The 19,692-nt window shown below is 43.0% G+C and overlaps 1 protein-coding gene and 2 non-coding genes across 8 annotated transcripts in view; 2 read left to right on the forward strand and 1 right to left on the reverse strand.

Moving 5' to 3' along the window:
• The first annotated feature begins 224 nt into the window (after positions 1-224).
• Positions 225-19,692, forward strand: part of SFXN1 (sideroflexin 1) — a 47,749-nt gene continuing 28,281 nt past the window's right edge. For 2 of the 6 annotated variants that reach the window (XM_002744535.7, XM_054251851.2), the window contains exons 1-2: positions 225-304; positions 13,776-13,948. In XM_002744535.7, coding sequence (XP_002744581.3) covers positions 13,785-13,948 — 164 coding nt within the window. In that variant the 5' untranslated portion in view covers positions 225-304; positions 13,776-13,784. Of the gene's footprint in view, positions 762-1,476; positions 1,578-13,775; positions 13,949-19,692 lie in introns of all 6 variants that reach the window. The other 4 variants (XM_017969663.4, XM_078364584.1, XM_008990561.5 and 1 more) reach the window with 4 other exon arrangements.
• Positions 2,461-2,608, reverse strand: LOC118151764 (U4 spliceosomal RNA). The gene has a single exon (XR_008479861.1). It is a non-coding gene; the product is annotated as a U4 spliceosomal RNA (small nuclear RNA).
• On the forward strand, positions 11,951-12,113 carry LOC118151691 (U1 spliceosomal RNA). The gene has a single exon (XR_004740130.2). It is a non-coding gene; the product is annotated as a U1 spliceosomal RNA (small nuclear RNA).

Consider the following 19,692-nt stretch of genomic DNA (forward strand, 5'->3'; position numbering starts at 1 on the left):
AAACAGCGGCCTCGGCCCGCGCAGAGCCCCACACCACCATGAGGTTGGGCTTGGAGTTCCTGGTGGAGACAGAGCGCGGTCGCGAACCCAGAAGGGAGGCGCGGGCGTGGGGCCAGGCCTGGACCGGGAGGGCGGGCCCCGGGGCCTCTTGGCTCCTGGGCCCGGGCGCGCGCTCAAAGGCCGACGCGAGGACGCGCTCCGGGGACGCGCGGGCCCGCTGTGGCGGGAGAAGCGCTTCCGGTGGCGGTAGAGGCTGCGCTGAGCTGGACCTGCGAGCGGCGCGGGCGGTGGCCCGGGGGAAGCGGTGAGTCGCGGGCATCAGGCCCAGCCGGGTGGGTGGGAAGCGCTCAGGGGGCCTGGCGCAGGCGCGTAGGCTCCGGCCGTGCACCCGCGGTCCGGCTGCACGAGACCCTGGGTTCGGAGGTCGGAAGCCCCTTGGCGGGCTGGGGGTCCCTGCACCTGGGGATCCCTGCCGTCCTGCCGCCGGACAGCTCCTAGCTTCCAGCATACCGAGGCCCAGCATCCCTAGGCCTCGTCCCCGGCGGGAAGCGCCCTCCGCCCCTCCCTTGCGCGCCTGGCCGCGCTGTCCCCGGCGGCAGCGTGGCGAACCCGCCACGGGGACACCAAGATGGCCGCCTTGGGGACAGCGGCGGCCAGGTGGCCCAGAGTCTGGCCCGACTCCCCGCGCTCTCGATTTTGACTGCTGGTGCTGGAGGTTGGAGTGGAGCCCACCTGGTCCCTGCCCTAGAACTCGCAATCCGGTAGGGAGGCGATGTACAAGGAAGTCGATTCTTGGAATAGTGGTTGGTCCCACGGGGACCTTGCATTTTAACGCTTTTCTCCTGAGCTTTGACATCTGTCACAGGCCTCTAACCTGCCCAGAATGACAATAAACAGTGTACTAAGTGCGTGCCAGCTGGCTTAGGTTCACAGACTTTTATACTCTTCCAGCCCTTCAAGGTATTGGGTGTTGGCTCTGTAATCCAGATGAGAAAACTGGGGCTCAGAGAGGTTGAGTAACCTGCCCAAGGTCACATAGCTGGCCATCCATAGTACAAGGCCATCTGAGTCCCAGTCATAAATACTGCGTTCTCAAAGATGCTTCTCCTTGACTATGCTGTCTAAAATTGCACCCTCATCCCCACATACATCCTTTGTAACACAAACTCTGGGCTTTTTCTTTAGTGTCTTTTGTCACTAGTTGAAATTAAAGGTATTTACTTGTTTTCTTCCCCTTGTGTGAACAGGGCCTATTTGGTCTTGTTAAGCCTATCTATCCCCTGCACCTAACAATTGCCTGCACCAAGAAGGCCCTCAATGGATATTTGTTGACTGCCTGAATGAAAAAGCCTAGATCTGCTTGACTCCAGAGCTTGGGCACTTAGCTGCTCCATAGGCAAGTCTTTTCGGAACCCCCATAGCTTTTTACTTGTACATTTATCATAATACTATTCTGCCTTCTGCCTTGACTTCTAGATTTTGACTTGGGTGCCTCTGGATTCTCCTTTGTCCACTCCCCGTTAACTGAACTGCTTCAATGTTCCAGGCGTTGTTATAGGTGCTCAGGGAGTATGCAGGTAAATGAGGGGGGCTTTGCAGCTCCTATAGCCTCAGGCTTGATATAAAAGATGACAGGGAACTGTTTGGGAGGATGAATGGGGTGGCTCCCAAGAAGTTCTGGGACCTCAAGCAGGTCCTTTCTCCCCTCAGCACCGAGCAGGTGTCTCACTTTCAAAACTGCAGTGTTTGGCAGGGCGGAGATGTTATCTCAGCTCAGTAGGTATTCAGAGATTAGACTGGGGCTTTCAGACCACATGGATGTTCAGAAAATGATACCTATGGTTACAGTTTTCAGAGAGGAACCTATATGACAAAGGGTGTCATAATTCAGGATCAGTGATGTGTTTAGCATGTTCTTAATTTTCTGTAAAAGTTGTATGAAATCCCATGGGGATGGATACAGGAAGGCACCAACTAGCAGGGAATATCCCTTCCTGCTCCTCACTTCCTGCAAAGAAAGCTGAGAAGACAGCCAGGGCAGCAAAGGCTGTAAGAGCAGATCCATCATCCAGCTTTGTTCTTGAAGGCTAGGCGTCTGTATCCTGTTGTGTAGCAGTGGTGAGCTGCATTCAGTTAGAGCAGAACCTTGAGTGTGACCAGTTTTTCCTTTGTGATTAAAAGTAAGAAATCAGATGTAGTGAATTTATTTTTAAAAAGGGGGAGAACAAAGGGCTGTTGTCCAGAAAGTGAAAAATCATTAAGTTAGAAAATGTATCAAACCTACGCTTAATTACACAATCAGAGTTACTAAGTTTTTCTTTAGCAGCTGTTAATTTGTAAAATCGTTTTATAGACTTTGGTATACATCATCTCTGAGTTGATTCTTATAAGTGGATGGTAACACTTCATCCAAATGTGTCTACAATATTAGTTTGTAGTATTTGTCATTTTTTGCAGGCTGATACCACCATCTCAAATAAAAATCAATAGAATGTTTTTTAACTGATAAGAACATCACCCATCCTAAGATACTGCTTAAGTTTTCAATTAGCAATAATTGCACCTTGGATAAACTTTGTGGGCTACGATACTGCCACTGCACAAAGCTAAGATATTGCTTAAGAAATCCACATTCATAGTTGATCTTGAGGACTGGAATATGACCTGTTACATGGGTGTTTTAAAGTTAATAAAATAGTGGGATCTGCATTGGAGGGGAGGACATGGCAGTGGGAAAGGCAGGAGGCATTGATTCTCCATGTCTTCCTGATTCTAGGCAGGCCCCACGTCTCCATGCAGGGCTGTTCCTGGAATAGGGAAGCATATGCAACACAAATCCATTGCTGAGTGGAAACACCCTTTGAATGAATCTAATGCTTTGCACAGAATTCAGCTTTCTGATCTGTAATTTGATCTCCTATGTGGCCACACCCATAAGAAAAGTGTGCAGATGACCAGCCCAAACAGAAATCAGGAAATTTGCTCTTTAGGCTCCTTGAGTTAGTGTGATTGTCCTTTGCAGACACATCTCTGGCCTCTGAGGGTTCAGAATTGAGTTTCAAAGTCAGAGAGAACTGTGAAGATTGTGTCATCTTGGGCACAGTACTAAATTTCTCCAAGTGGCTCTGTAGAATGGGAAAATATCTTGGAGGGCTGTCATAAGGATTTAGCAATCTAACAATGCATGGAAAGCCTAGTGTCTGGGTGCTCTATCATGTCCCCTGGACAGTAACAGCAGTGACTGACAAGCTGTTCACACCTGCCTGGCCCCAGCTAAACAAACTGGGCAATCAGACCCTTTCATAACTCTTTCAAAATACAGTAGTTTTAACCAACAGGTTCCTAGCTTAATAACGTAGTTGTCATTGTTAATCTTTAGCCGAGATTAAAGGTCTTTGTTACTAATTCCTGATAAAGCACATTCCCTGCTAACTTGTTTTCTTTTCTTTTTTGAGACAGAGTCTAGCTCTGTCACCAGACTGGAATGCAGTGGCGCGATCTCAGTTCACTGCAACCTCCGCCTCCCAGGTTCAAGCGATTCCCCTGCCTCAGCCTCCTGAGTAGCTGGGACTACAGGCACATGCCACCATGTCTGGATAGTTAGTTTTTTGTATTTTAGTAGAGACGGGTTTTCACCATGTTAGCCAGGATGGTCTCGATCTCCTGACCTCGTGATCCACTCGCCTCAGCCTCCCAAAGTGCTGGGATTACAGGTGTGAGCCACTGTGTCTGGCCTTGTTTTCTACAAAATTTTGGAAAATAAAATTTTCTCCAGCAGTTAAGCATGTTCTTAACATGCAGCTAAAAATTTGAAATAAAGTTTATTTTGAAGATAAATTATTTTTCTTATCTGTGTCTGAGAATCTTCAGGAAGCTCAGGCAGCCATTCCCAGCACCTGGAGCTGTATTTATGCATAGGACTATGGCCAGTGAGGACAGGAGCTTCAACTCATGGAAAACCAGCTTGTTAACAATGATCCCACTTTTGTTTGGCACTTTAATAAAGAGTAATAAAGGCCTCTTATACTCCTCAGTTTGCTAATCCTATCAACTCTATGAGCCAACTCTTATCTCTGTTATATAGATGACAAAATTGAGGCTCAGAGATGTCTAGAAAAGAAATGATACAATCAGGACGGAAATCTAGATTATATTTGCTTAAGTCCAGTTCTCATTCCATAGGTTATCAGGGTAGATGCTACAGAGATTATGCCACAGGGCAGGGTTGTCCATCAGCAGGAACCAGCCAGAAAAAAACAGCTGTGTGTTGGGTCTTTGCAAACCCAGGACCAAGCCATTATTGAGTACATAAGAGGCCTTCAGTGGATACAGATGGCATAAGTTAATTTTGTTTGTGAATGAATAAAAAAAAGACTTTGAGAAATATATTGGGATGAGACTACATGAAACTATATTTACTGAAAACCTTAGTTAAGAGATTGAATTTAGGCAGTTTGTAATTTCTCTACAGGATTATTTCTGTCCCTTTTTGGGGTAAATTAACTTTTCGGCATATATCATCTGTAAAATATCTGTTCATTTAAATGCAGTATAGTGTTACAATTATTAACAGTTCCAGATAGCCAACAACATTGTGAGAACATCTTTGTGTGATAAAACCTTAAAGTCACTTTTCTTCTTAGCATAAATGGCATCAGCCAACCACAGAATTTTAAGTCCCACTTTTTTCTCATACCCCACCAAAATGTCTTAATAGCTTTAAAATCCAAATATTTCTTTAAAACCATTCATGAAAAAGATTCTTAGAATTAACACCTCAACTGACCAAGTACCAGGAAGCCACATTACAGCTATTGAAATAGACAGAGACCACCTGTCACCAATCATTTCCTTCTAGTGTGTCTGTCCTAGACCCTTTCTCTTCCCTTTGTGCCCCATTCCACCATTTATTCAGATCATGAAAATAGAGCTTGCTGGACATGAGAAACCTGCCAGTGTGCCACTGCATTAACCATAACGTTTTGCTGCTACCTTTCTGCGGTCCTGAAGCCGCAGCTAGTAACAGCTCAGCAAGCCTCTTCCACAGCTTCCCTGGGTCCCTCTGTGTCTGTGGTGGGCTGAGGCTTGCTCCCCTGTCTCCTGGCCTCTCTAAATGCCTGAAGGTACTGCCCCAGCACTCCACAGAACTCTCAAAGCCTCAGGTAGACAAGGCAAAGAGAGCATCCTCCCCACTGACTGTCTCCTCACTCTCCCTGGCATTTCACTTCCTTCAGGTGCCGTGAAACTGATGCACCCACATGCTTTTAAATACATTTGGCGTCCTGTGCAGTCTATCCCTCTTAGGGACATTTTTCATTATCCTTGCTGCATCTGCAATGGGAACACAAATATCGTGTTCTCCAAAACTTTCTTTTTGAAGCCTCTGTGGTTTCATGATTATTCACACTGTCCCCAGTGTCATCACAAGGTGCTGCAACATGATGACTTCCTCCAGTGCAGTCTGCAGAAATCCAGAGTTGAGAAGCATCTGTCCTAACATTGTCCCTATTTTAGGTCATGAAAGACTATGAGCAATGCTCAAGACACTTCTCAAGAAAGATGTCTGATCCTTGCCCAATTTCAATTCTTGGGCAAGCCCAAGGTCCTTAAATTGCCAGATGGACGGCTGCATCAACCAGACCACAGGAAAACCAAGGCTATTCCTGCACCATCGCCCCCACCCCAGGACCTCATTCCCTCCCCACAATGGTGCCCTTGGCAGCACTGCCCCATGACCCAGTCCTGCTGATCCATCAGCACCAGGTGTGTGGGGCAGATGCCCTCAGTGCATCTCTGCCTTGCCTGGCCACAGGGCCAGCAGGTGCATGCTGGGATGCTGCAGACCAGCCAAGTGGCCTGGCCAGCCCTCACCCTGATGGATGGAAGGGGGGCACACCCTGGGGATCCCCACATAGCAGCTAAGGCCTAGGGATGCCAGCATTTCGCTCCCTGAATAGACTCCCGGCACAAAGTGGAGGCAGCCCAGGGCGTGCCTAGGCACACCCTCCTCAGCCCAGGCCCCATGCATAAGGAGCGCTCCGTGTCAGCACGCTTGCTAGGCCCCATTGATTTTAGAGATAAGTTACTACGTTGCCCCATTTGGTCTCCAGTCTCCAAAGTTCAAGCAGTCCTTCCATCTGTGTCCCAAGTAGCTGGGATTACAGGCACGTGCCACCACCCTCAGTGCTGTTGATTTTAATATGGAATAGGAAATAAGTTTTGGTGTTTGTTTGTTTTTTAAGTGGGACTCCTGTTTTTTAAAAATAGATCAATTTACTTGGAGTGCAAGCTATTCCTGTGCTTGAAGGTGGAAGTAAGCTCATGCATGAAAGAAGGCTTACCTAATTGAAACATGGGGTCATGGTTAATAATTAAAATGTTATCTGATTTGAGATCAGCTGTTTTTGTGAGAATGCTAATGTGGCATTCCTGGTTAGTCTGTATTTTTTTTTTTTTTATTCTGGGAACAGGAGAACACAGATTATCAAACCCAACTGGTATTTCTTATGCCACTATAGTACAACTTGAAATCCTTAGGTAGAGGAAACAGTGTTGTATTCATTTCCTATTGCTGTTATAACAAATTTCTACATATTTAAGTAGCTTAAAACAACACAAATGAATTATCTTAGCTTTCTGGAGGTCAGAAATCTGGAACAAGCAGGCCTTCCTTCTGGTGGCTCTAGGGCAGAGCCCCCTTCCCTGGGAGGGGTTGCAGCTCACAGCCCAGCATCACTCCAACCTCTGCTTGTCCCTGTGTCTATTTCTCTGGCTCTGCCTCTCCTGCCTCCTTCCTTCTTTTTTTTTTTTTTTTTTTTTTTTGAAGCAGAGTCTTGCTCTGTCGCCCAGGCTGGACTGCAGTGGCGCGATCTCAGCTCACTGCAATCTCCACCTCCCGGGTTCAGGTGATTCTCCTGCCTCAGTCCCCTCAGTAGCTGGGATTACAGGTGCCCACCACCATGCCCAGCTAATGTTTTTGTGTCTTTAGTAGAGACAGGGTTTCACCATGTTGGCCAGGCTGGTCTCGAACTCCTGAGCTTGTGATCCACCTGTCTCAGCCTCCCAAAGTGCTGGGATTACAGGCATGAGCCACCGCGCCCGGCCTCCTTCCTTCTCTTATAGGGAGCTTTGTGTTGACATTGGGCCCACGAAATAATCCAGGACCATCTCCCCATCTCTCAAGATCCTTAACTTAATCATGTAACAAAGTCCCTGCACCATGTAAAGTAACATATTCACAGCTTCTGGGGAGTAGAATGGGACCTCTTTGGCGGCCGTTATTCTGCCCATCACAAGTACATGCAGTAGAAGCTTCCAGTGCTGGGGTTTTGGTGGATTTGACTGGAGTCTGCAGATAAGCAGTTGGAGTCAAGCACCCCTACTTCTTCCCTCGCTGGAAAGATAGGGTGGCTTTGAGTGACATCCCAGAATCTTGATCCTTCAGACTGCGAAATGTTCATAGGATGTCTAAATCACACTGTTGCGAGAAATGAGATAGAATATTCTCTAACATTGCAAGGTTAGGCCAGCATCTAGCTGAATTCCTTGTATGTAATAGAAATACTTAAAATGTTAGGGTTCTCCTCTCCATCTCTCTCCATTTTCCTTGCCTGCTAAAGAAGACATTTTTTTGTGAGGCCTCCCCAGCATTCCTGATCACTTGTGCTATAGAGTAACCTTAAGCTTTTTGTAGTACAGAACTTGATAGTGTAAAGGTCACATTTTTATTTAAAGGAAAATGTAGGGAGGGGCAAGATACAGTTCTCTGCAGACATTAATTGGTGTCATACTTCAAGAAAAATTGCTAGAAGAGAGTGGTAAATGGAAAGCAGGCCAGTGCCCTGGAGGCTGGTCCTTCTTTGAGTTCTCCCAGACTTTGTTCTGCCATCAGCATCTGCCATGCAAGCTGGGCAAGCTATTTCCCCTCTGGACCTCGGCTTCCACATAATAAGCACATTGGATAAATCATTAAGGCTACCCAGCTCTTATGCATGATAATACTTATATTTTATAGAGTAATCATATTTTTGGCTGGATGCAGTGACTCACACCTGTAATCCCAGCATTAGGGGAGGCTAGGGTGGGCAGATCACTTCAGTCCAGGAGTTCGAGACCAGCATGGGCAACATAGTATAACCCTGTCTCCACGAACAATACAAAAATTTTAAAAATAAAAAACTAGCTGGGCAGGGTTACAGATGCCTGTAGTCCCAGCTACTCAGGAGGCTGAGGTGGGAGGATCACCTGAGCCCAGGACGTCAAGGCTGCAGTGAGCTGCGATGGCACCACAGCACTACAGCTTGGGTGACAGAGTGAGATCCTGTCTCAGAAAATAAAATAAAAATAAAAAATAAAGTAACCAATTCTAAAATGGGACCATGATGGCAGCAACTTGCCCTAAAGGTTGCCTTTTATTTAACAAATTAGAGATAGCTTGTTATTAGGAACTAGAATTCGATAAAAGCTACGTGTTAATTTTTGTTTTCATTATTTATTTTAAGCATAAGGGGAAAAAATGGTGAGAATCACAGTTAAAAGGGAAGAGAGATTACTTGGTATTCAAGTTTCTGAGAAAAACCTGTATCAGATCTCCACCAGGGAACACCACAGATCACCGGGGCCCAAGGGCAGGCACAGGAGGGTAGAGAAGGGTGGAGGGAAGAAAATGACTCACAGCCTCAAGTACAACCACAGCCTGGTGTCCATCCAGCATGAGGTCCGCACCCAGAGCGCATGCTGAATCCCATGCCCAGCCTTGTGCTGGACCTCCTGGATCAGAACCTCTAGAAAGAAGATCATATTTGTCTTTATAAAAAGCTCTCCAGGTGATGTTGATGTGTTCCATTGGTTTAGAACCAATGATCTGCACCAGCAGCTTTGCAGGAATAAATATTTCCCTGAGGAGGGGCGGTTTCATGTATTGTTCCTTCTTGCCACCACCATCATTGCTGTTAAATCTACCTCCTCCCACTTCACTATCCAAAAATATGAGTGACCAGCTACCAAGAGGTCTTCCTTTTGGCCAGTCTGGCTACTGATAGACCTCTCATCTTTCAGGCTGCCACCCTCTCCTGGTTTTGCATCTGCCCGTCACTCTCCAGCCCACTTTGCTGTCCCTTCAGTCCTTTCTGACCTCTTCACACCAGAGTCCTTGGATCTTTTCTCCATTTACCTTCACTTCCCTGGTGATTTCATCAGGTCTTATGACTTTCAATATCATATCTGTCTGACAGCTTCCACAGAAACCTCCAGATTAGACTTCTCCCCAGAACTCAGACCTGCTCCTGCTGGACATCTCCACTTGATGTCTCAAACTTACTTCGTGCAAATCTGAGCTTCCTGTCTTCTCCCTAGGCCCTCTCCTGCTCCAGTTTTTCTAACCAAATACCTTAGGAACCATGCATCTTTCTTTCACATCCCACATCTAAAGTGTGGAGAAATCTTGCTGACACCATTAAAGAAATACCCCGAATTCTAGTACCTCTTGCTACCTCTGTGCTGCCCCCAGCTCTGTCTGGATCTCTGCAGTAACCTCGAAACTGCTCCTCCTGCTTTGACTCTTGTCTCCCCACTGTCTGTTCTCCACACAGCAGCCAAAGAGAGGCTTTTAAATTGTGAGTCCATTCATTTAAGTCCTCTGATCAGAACCCTCCAATGACTCCCATTTTCTGCAGAGTAAAATGCAAAGGCCTAGTGGTGACTACACAGCCCACATCGTCTGACTCCACCCTAAACCGTTACCTCTCTTACCTCCTTATCTCCCATCTCCCGCTTCCTCACTCCACTCCAGCTCATGCGTTCTTACTATTCTTTGAAGACACCAGACGCATTTCTGCCTTAAGGTCTTGGTAATGCCTTTTCCATGATTCAATTCCTCACTTTCCTCTCATCTTGCTGCAGTGTTACTTTCTCAATGAGACCTGCCCTGACTACCCTATTTAAAAATACAGTCCCTGCTCATGATGCTTCTTATCTGTTCTGGATATGTTTGTTTGTTTGTTTGTTCATTTTCCCCAAACCATTTACTGCCTTCTAATGTGATGAATAGTTTACTTATCTTTTGTGTTTTTTTGTTTATTGCTTGTTTTCCTTTCACTCTGCCATGCCAGTGTCAGCTCCAACAGGGCAGGAATTTTTGTCTTCTTTGTTCACTGCTACAGCTCAAGAGTCTGTCATATAATAGGTGCTCAATAAATAGATATTAAAGATAGCAGCAGTTTTTTTAGACCTTTTAGAAAAAAACAAAGCTAACAGATTTTTTTCTGCTAAGAATTTATTCTGTTATGCATTTGAAATATGATCTACTTGAAGGTAGGAATTCTATCTTTTATTGGCCCATTCAGAAATTGGAGGAAATTAGGCCAGATTATCTGTCTTATTCGGTTGTATGATTACATATGGCATTTATTTGATGACCTCTAAGGATAGAAACAAATGCCGAGTAATACACCTAATTGTAAGTTCAGAATGTGACTCATGGACAAGGACCAGTGTGTGAACCCACCTGCTTGAATTCCCCTACATGCCCTGCAGGTTGCTAAGATGCCTCAGCAAAGCCCAAGCCTCTGTAGACAAGTCTGAAAAGTGCTGCTGTCTCATGTATGAACTGGACTCTTTGCTTTTTGTAATATATTTGATATATTCTAATTCTAAATTTAGACATGTCTCCATACAATGACATACATTTCTTATATCCCATGATGGTAGTAGCAACAAGGAAGAGAGTGTACACAGTAAACTCCCCTCCTCAGGGAACTATTTATTCCTGCAAAGCTGCTGACACAGATCGATGGTTCTGAACCAGTGGAACACATTACAGTCACCTGGAGAGAGCTTTTTAAAAAGACAAATGCTATGCTCCTTCTAGAGATTCTGTTCCAGGAGGTCCAGCACAAGGCTAGGCATGGGATTCAGCCTGTGCTCTGGGTGTGGACCTCATGCTGATGGGCACCAGCCTGTGGCTGTACATGAGGCCATCAGCCATTTCCTTCCCCACACCCTCCTCTACCCTCCTGTGCCTGCCCTTGGGCCCAGGTGAACTGTGATGTTCCCCAGTGGTATCTGATACAGACTTTCTCAGAAAATTGAATACCAAGTGATCTCTCTTCCCTTTGAACTACAATTCTCACTATTAATACTACATCCCTGTTTCCTTGGAAACTACAAAGTTAAGATAGACTTGTCATATTATGTCCAAAAGTTTCCTAATCTGAAACTCTGCACCTGGGCTGGAAACCCTGCTTTCTGTGTCAAGAGTGAGATGTTTCATTCTTCTCGTTATGATTGCAAGTAGCAGTTTCTGGCCCTCTGTGATGATAGAGAACAAGATTTCTCAGTGAGATAAGAAAGCAGTGGTCACTCCAAAAAAAAGAGAACTGTTACAATACTGTATAGCTGCATTGTGACCTAGGGGAAATAGCTTCTCATTAGCTTTGTAGCTGGCTTTCTCTGTGTCTGTTACCTCAGCCTGCTTTAGGGATAGCAAGGCTGATTTTTACCTTCTCACTCTCACCGCCCTACTGTTTTCCGTACGCTAGATTCCTCACATCTGTAGACCTTACATGCTCAGTTTTGATCCTGTGGTCCATGATATGTGTTAATTGGAGATTTTGAGAAAGTACACCTTACAAGAATGCCTAGCATTCACATTCCAGATCTTAATATACCTCAGAACCTGGAAAGCACTAAAAAAGTAACTTAAAGGAAAAGTGACCTGGAAAAGAGAATTACAGTTAAAGCTGGTATGAGAAACGTAGGAAAGGGAAGGAGGTGTAAGTAGGCCATGGTTTGAAGACTTCATAGTGGTTAAAATCCTTTGGCCTGCTAATATCATGCAGGGAGAGCTAGTCTGAGGAAATCACCAGCTGTAAGGAAAAAAGATGCATAGACAAGAATAATAAGCATTATGTGTCATGGTGAAAAACCAAAAACCACTTAAACATTTAGGGTGATACTTGCCTGGCAGGGGAGATACCATGATCATGAAGGTGGTTTTCCCAGAGCGAGGCTTATCCATTGCACTCTGGATGTGCGGACCCCTGTGATTTCCCCAAGTGTGGGAAACTCGACTTCATAATTTGTGGTAGTGGGGACTGCGTTTGTGCTTTTCCCTGGTAAAAAAATAAATTAAAATTAAGAAAAAACATTAAGGGTGTAGTTATATATCCAAAATTAATAGCGACCTCAAGGATGCTCATTAAATACGTACAAAAAAATCAGGATCTTAAAATATACAATGTGATATCAACTAATTTTTTAAATTGTATAATAACATGTATAGAAAATGTCTATGAGGAAATGTACCAAAACATTAACAATTATTTCAGAGTGCCTGGATTATGGGAGATTTTCTTTCTTTATTCTTTATTTTCTGTAATAAGCTTGTATTTTTTAGAATACCACAGTAAGCATCTATTATAACAATACAAGGCAGTTCTAAAATAAACATGTATTACTCAGAGAAAGAAATTAATTACTTTTGGAAAAAAGTAATGGCTCTCTAGCCAGAAAATAAAAATTTCATGAGGATAATTATATGCTACAGAGTTATTCCTATTCACGGGGCTGTGCGAATGTGTTTTTCCCACTATGTCCCTGGTAGCTTGAAGAATATAATTTTTAATTTTTGATTGGTGGTTTATGTACTAAAGACGGCTAAATGAATTTGCATCCTTTTTAGTTGTGTAATTTTTAGCATGTAAACTTTTTTTTTATCATTAGTCATTTCTCTAAATTATAGGAATAACAATTTTAATAGGCTTTAAACAACTTTAGTAGTCTGACATTGGTTGTTTCACTCAAAAACTGGGTTCAAACTTCAGATCCTGTTACTGTTGTTATTATTATTATTATTATATTTTTAGATGGAGTCACACTCTGTTGCTGGCTAGAGTGCAGTGGCATGATCTCAGCTCACTGAAATCTCCACCTCCCAGGTTCAAGCCATTCTCCTGCCTCAGCCTCCTGAGTAGCTGGGATTACAGGCGCACGCTACCACAGCCAGCTAATTTTTGTATTTTTAGTAGAGACGGGGTTTCACCATGCTGTTCAGGATGGTCTCGATCTCCTGACCTCATGATCCACCCACCTCAGCCTCCCAAACTGCTGGTATTACAGGCATGAGCCACCGTACCTAGCACTTACTATTTTTCAACTTTTTGTTTTTTAGAGACATGGTCTTACTTTGTCACCCAGGCTGGAGTACAGTAGCATGATCATAGCTCACTACAGCCTCCAACTCTTGGGCTCTAGTGATCCCCACACCCCCCTGCCACCTCAGCCTCCTGAGTAGCTGGGACTATAGGCAGGCACCACCATGCCTGGATAATTTTTTAAAATTTCTTTGTAGAGTTGAGGTCTTTCTATGCTGCCCAGCATGGTCTCAAACTTTTGGGTTCACAGGATCCTCCTTCCTTGACCTCCCAAAGTGCTGGGAATACAGGTGTGAGCCACTGCACCCATCCTAAAACTTTTCATACCTTTGTTTTCTCCAGAGTAATTCTAGGTATCCAAGAAGTAAATATTAAAATACTGTGTATTTATAAAGAGAAATATGTAGGAAATGATTGAAATTTAGTTAAGATCCATTGAGATTTATAGACAAAGTTAGCTGTGAATTTAGATAGCCTTTTTGCCATTTTATAGCAAAATTATCTTTATAAATAGGATTGTATGTAAATCTTTACTTGAAAATTTAGGGTGACTCTAAAGTTTCTAAATATGTAGTGACATTGTAAGCCTTGCATAAACGAACTTGCCTTTTTGACCCTTTGCAGTCCGGGACCATGTCTGGAGAACTGCCACCAAACATTAACATCAGGGAACCTCGATGGGATCAAAGCACTTTCTCTGGACGAGCCAAACATTTCTTCACCGTAACTGACCCCAGGAACATTCTGTTAACAAACGAACAACTAGAGAGTGCGAGAAAAACAGTACATGATTACAGGTAACATTAACTATCGCGTTTTTTTAATTTAACATATAACTAGATCATCATGCTAGGTTATTATCTTTAAACCTTCACTTGGTGATTTTACAACTTCTTTTTTTGCATGGGAATTCTTTTGACCAAAAAAAAAAAAAAACCACAAAGGAAGAAAAGAGTAAGAGTAAGAAGGCCTGCTGCATCCCCCATTATTCACCCTTAACAAAGATATCTAGGGTTGGCAGTCACCTGACAATAAGAGTCGTCCCTCTTGGTTGTAGGTACCAATCCCCTTTTCTGGCAGCTTGCTTCCTGTTCTCCAATAGCACCACTCCCTCCACCCCGACATCCACAACCCCTCCATGCATTTTTCTGTCTCTGAACAGAAACAGCATTATGAAAAAACAGATTGCCGAGAATCAGGGGTTAGTTGGTTCCTTCTGAGTTATAGGCCCAGTGAGTAAAACCTTGTAGGTAGGAGCTGAGATGGGAAGCATGCAGGTGGTCGTGCCTGCAGGGATTGCAGATGTGGGATGCGTGCCGTCAGTTGAGAGAACCAAGCAGGAGGGAGGAGGAGATGCTACCAGTATAGAGATATTCTAGGGCAGCATTTGGCCACTTTTTGTGTAAAAGATCATCTAGGAACTATTTCAGGTTTTGTGGGTCTCTGTCACATGTTATTCTTAATTTTTATTTATTTATTTATTTTTAATTCTTTTAAAAAATGTGAAAACCACTCTTACCTAGCAGAGCACACAGGCCGCGACCAGAAGTTTGCTAACACCTGCACTAAGGGAAAGTCAGCCCAAAGCTGGGGATCGGATTGTTAGAAGCTACGTCCCTAAACGTGCCCAGAAGTGATACATTGGGAGCAGGTCCTTGACCATCATCTAAGTAGAGAGGGAACCGACGACAGTCATTAAGCACTGAGTCTGGGCTGGGCATGGTGGCTGACACCTGTAATCCCAGCACTTTGGGAGGCCAGGGCAGGCGGATCACAAGGTCAGGAGACGAGACTCTCATGGCCAATATGGTGAAACCCTATCTCTACTGAGATATAAAAAATTAACTGGGTGCAGTGGTGCTTGCCTGTAATTCCAGCTACTTGGGAGGCTGAGGCAGGGGAATCGCTTGAACCCAGGAGGCAGAGGTTGCAGTGAGCCAAAATCACTCCACTGCACATCAGCCTGGGTAACAGACGGAGACTCTGTCTCAAAAAAAAAAAAAAAAAAAAAAGACTGAGTCTGGCCAAGTTCTGCCATGCGCCAATGTGCATAAAGAGGGAATACACAAACACCAGGAGAACATCCTGGAGCCTTAGGAGAAAACAGTGAAGGACAGGCACAAGCCACAGAAAGCAGAGAGCCTGAGATGAGACGACCACTATGTGGCTGAAAAGAAGATGGCATAAGGAAGATTGCCAAGAACCTACAAATGTAATTGAAACCGAAATGTTCACTGAAGACAGTGGTAAAGAACCAACATCAGAAATCACACAGTAAGAAAAAGTAGAATTACAGATGCAGAGAATGAATCCGAGAAGCTTCCCAGGGGTGAAGACCAGAGGTCAGCAAACTTTTCCTGTAAAGGGGCAGACAACAAGTATTTCAGGCTTTACAGGTCATGCGTTCTTTGTCACATATTCTTGTTCATTTTTATAACCCTCTAAAAATGTAAAAGTCATTCTGAGCTCACAGGCATAGAGAAATAGGCCAGGCCACAGACTAGTGTTTGCCAATCCCTGGTATAGATGAAAAAGAAAGGTATGAAAAAGAATATAGGAGGAAAAGAGAATGGAGACTGAAGATAAAATTAATTGGTGCTCCTAAAGGAGAAACCAGAAAAATGCAAACAAGCAATATTAAATGTATTGCATAGCAACAGAAAATAGAATGGAATTTTCCTCAGATGAGAAAAATAATTTCTGTGATTAAAGAGACATGCCCTATTTCAAGCAGAGACCCACACACGGCAATTTTTTTCCTTTTATTTTTTTCTATAAACTTCTAAAACTTCCCAAAGCAGCCATGAACAGGGGAAAAAATAAAGCTACTGAAAGAGAACATATGAGAAAGGGCTCAAAATTTTCATCTCTCTACTGAATGTCAGAAGACAGTAAGCAATGTGTGCAAAGTTCCCAGGAAAAAGAGTAGTCACTTGGGAATTTCAGTGCACACCGCCTTTATTTGCAACAGCAACAGAAGATATGAAAGTGCGGCCAGGTGCGATGGCTCACGCCTGTAATCCCAGCACTTTGGGAGGCCGAGGTGGGTGGATTGCCTGAGGTCAGGAGTTTGAGACCAGCCTGGCCAACATGGTAAAACCCCATCTCTACTGAAAAAAAAAGTACAAAACATTAGCTGGGCTTGGTGGTACATGCCTATAATCCCGATACTCGGGTGGCTGAGGCAGGAGAATCGCTAGAACCCAGGAGACAGAGGTTGCAGTGAGCCAAGGTCATGCCACTGCAGTCCAGCCTGAGCAACAAGCACAAAACTCTGTCTCAAAAAAAAAAAAGAAAACAAAGAAAAAGAAAATATGTAAAATAAGCAAGTGCATCAAACATAAACTCTTCATAAACCCTTCTTGGGTGATCAAAAGATGATACAAAATTGAGTTCCCAAAATAAGCCATAACATAAGGTGATTCCTCAAATATTCAAACATGAATCAGCATGTGACGCAGCAATTCCACTTCTGGGTATATAGAAACGAAAGCAGCAACTCGAACAGATACTTGTACACCCATGTACATAGCAGCATTATTCACAGTAGCCAAAAGTTGGAAGCAAACCCAGTGTCCTTCAGCCAGTGAGTAGACGAACAAATGTGGTTTCACTGTACGATGGAATCCCATACAATGAAATATTATTCAGCCTTCAAAAGGAAGGAACTTCTGATGCATGCTACAATATGGTTGATCCTTGAAGACATTGAGTAAAATAAGCTAGTCTCAAAAGGACAAATATTGTGTGATTTCATTTATATGAGGTACCTAGAGTAGTCAAATTCACAGAGACAGAAAGTAGAGTGGTAGTTGCCAGGGGCTGAGGGATGAGGGAATGGAGAGTTAGTGTTTATTGGGTACAGAGTTTTAGTTGCAGAATATGAAAATGTTCTAGACGTGGATAGTGGTGATGACCATACAATAATGTGAATGCACTTAATGCCACAGAGCTATATACTTCAAAATGGTTAAAATGGCTGGGCATGGTGGCTCACACTGGTAATCCCAGCACTTTGGGAGGCCAAGGCAGGTAGACCACCTGAGATCAAGAGTTCAAGACCAGCCTGGCCAGCATAGTGAAACACTGTCTGTACTAAAAATACAAAAAGTTAGCTGGGCATGTTGGCAGGCACCTATAATCTGAGCTATTTGGGAGGCTGAGGCAGGAGAATTGCTGGAACCCAGGAGGTAGAGGTTATAATGAGCCAGGATCATGCCACTGCACTCCAGTCCAGGTGACAAGAGCAAAACTTCATCTCAAAAAAAAAAAAACTACAATTATTATAGTAGGAAATTCTAACATACCTTTTATCGTCTTTGCTAGATCATCTAATCACATTAGAATTTTTATGCTCTTTTAATTCTTTGATCAAAACAACAATCAAATTACAAAGTAAAAACAATGAGAAAATGAATATGAAACCTTAAGGAATTGTACACAGGGAAAAGTTTATTAAAGCTTTACATATCTGTGATTAAACAATAAAAGCCAACAATGAATGAACTGAGAATTCAGCTTAAGAAATTAGAGAACAACAGAATAATAAAAGAGAATAGCCAACACTGCAAAGTACTTCCTGGATACTGCTTTAATCATTTTCCATTTACTAATGTAACCCTCACAACATTTGAAGGTAGATATTGTTATTTCCATTTTAGATTAAGAAACGGAGGTATTAACAGAATCCTGTCACAGTAGGTGGCAAAGCCAGGATTGAAACCCAGACAATCTGACCACAAAGTTCATGCTGTTAACTACCACATACACTACTTTTCAAAACACGGAGGACTTAATTTTAAAAAGTCATAAATTAACAGGATTAAAAAATAAATGTAAGAAATTGTCCTTTGATAAATCCAGAAAAGGATAAGCCTCTGGTAAGTCTAACCAATCTAAAAGAAACAAAACTCAAAATATATACTAAAAGGAATAAGAAAGCTACCTAAAAGAGAAATAGAATATAAAAATAAAGCCTACTATATAGCTTTTTTGCTAAAGATTTTAAAAATCTTAGTGAAATATATAACATTCTATGAATACAGTATATAGATTACCAAAATTGACTCAATCCTAAGGGAGGCAGGGAAAGGGGGAAAAAAGGTATGAGGAGGAGATGAGACAAACAAAAAATAAATAGCAAGATAGTAATGAAAGAAGAATCTTTCCCACAAAAATCTCAAAGGCCAGATGGCTTTACACAGGTAAAGAGAGAATTTTTTCACAAGAAGAGTGTCAAACCACAAACTCCTGCAGAAAGTAGAAGAGTCAACACATTTCATCATTCATCTCATGAAGCTACAAATACCCTGATGCAAAATCAGAAAAAGGGTTAAAAGGAAAAATGACTAATACCCCTCATAAACATAGACACTATAGTTCTTAGCAGAATTTAACAAATTAAATCTACCCAGAAAGGGCAGTACCCAAAATTAGCAGAACTCAGGTGGAGTTATGACAAGAACACAAGAGTAGGTTAACATTTAAAAATCACTGTATCAGTAGACTAAAACAGAAACAATTTTATCATATCAATAGATGCAGAAAAAGCAGACGAAACTCCAACATCCATTCATGATACAGCTGTCAGAAAACTAGAAATAGAAGGGGAAGGTACGTCTACAAAAACCCTACAACTAACATCAAACCTAATGGTAAAATTATGAACACAGGCCTCCTGAGACTGGGGAGCAAGGCAAGGATTTCTGCTGTCACTACTTTTCTCAGTGTTGTGCTAGAGGTTCTTTCTAACGAGGGCAATAAGAGAAATTTTAAACATTTTTTTCAAAAAAGACAAAGATAGGAAATGAAAAAGAAAAACTTTTCTTATTTACAGAAAACGTGATCATCTATATAGAACGAATTTACCAGGCTGGTGGATCATCTGAGGCCAGGAGTTTAAGACCAGCCTGGCCAACATGGTGAGAACCTGTTTCTACTAAAAATACAAAATTAGCCAGGCGTGGTGGCACATGTCTGTCATACCAGCTACTTGGGAGGCTGAGGCAGGAGAATCACTTGAACCTGGGAGGTAGAGGTTGCAGTGAGCTGAGATGGTACCAGGTACTCCAGCCTGGGTGACAAGAGCAAAACTCTGTGTCAACAACAACAAAAGAAGAATTTTCCAAAAAATCAACTAGGATAAGTGGGTTTAGTAAGGTTACAAGATACAAGATCGATATACAAAAATTCAATTTCATTTCTGTCTAGTGGCAATTAACAATTTTGAAATTTTTAAAATAATGCCATTTTCAATAGCAACAACAATATTAAGTACTTGGAGATCACTTTAACAAAATATATAAAATGCCTGTACACCAGCACAGGCATACACACAGACAAAGTAGAGAGAAAAAAACCAAAGCTTGGGGTTTTTTTTAAATGGAGAGATATACAGTGTTCCTGGACTGGAAGACTCAACATTGTTAAGATGTCGTCTCTTCCCAAATTGATATAAGATTCATTGTAATCATCAAAACTCCAGCAGGCTCTTTATAGACACTGGCAAGCGAGTTCTAACCTTTATATGGAAATACAGGGA

The sequence above is a fragment of the Callithrix jacchus genome, chromosome 2, assembly GCF_049354715.1.
Source record: "Callithrix jacchus isolate 240 chromosome 2, calJac240_pri, whole genome shotgun sequence".
NCBI lineage: Eukaryota > Metazoa > Chordata > Mammalia > Primates > Cebidae > Callithrix > Callithrix jacchus.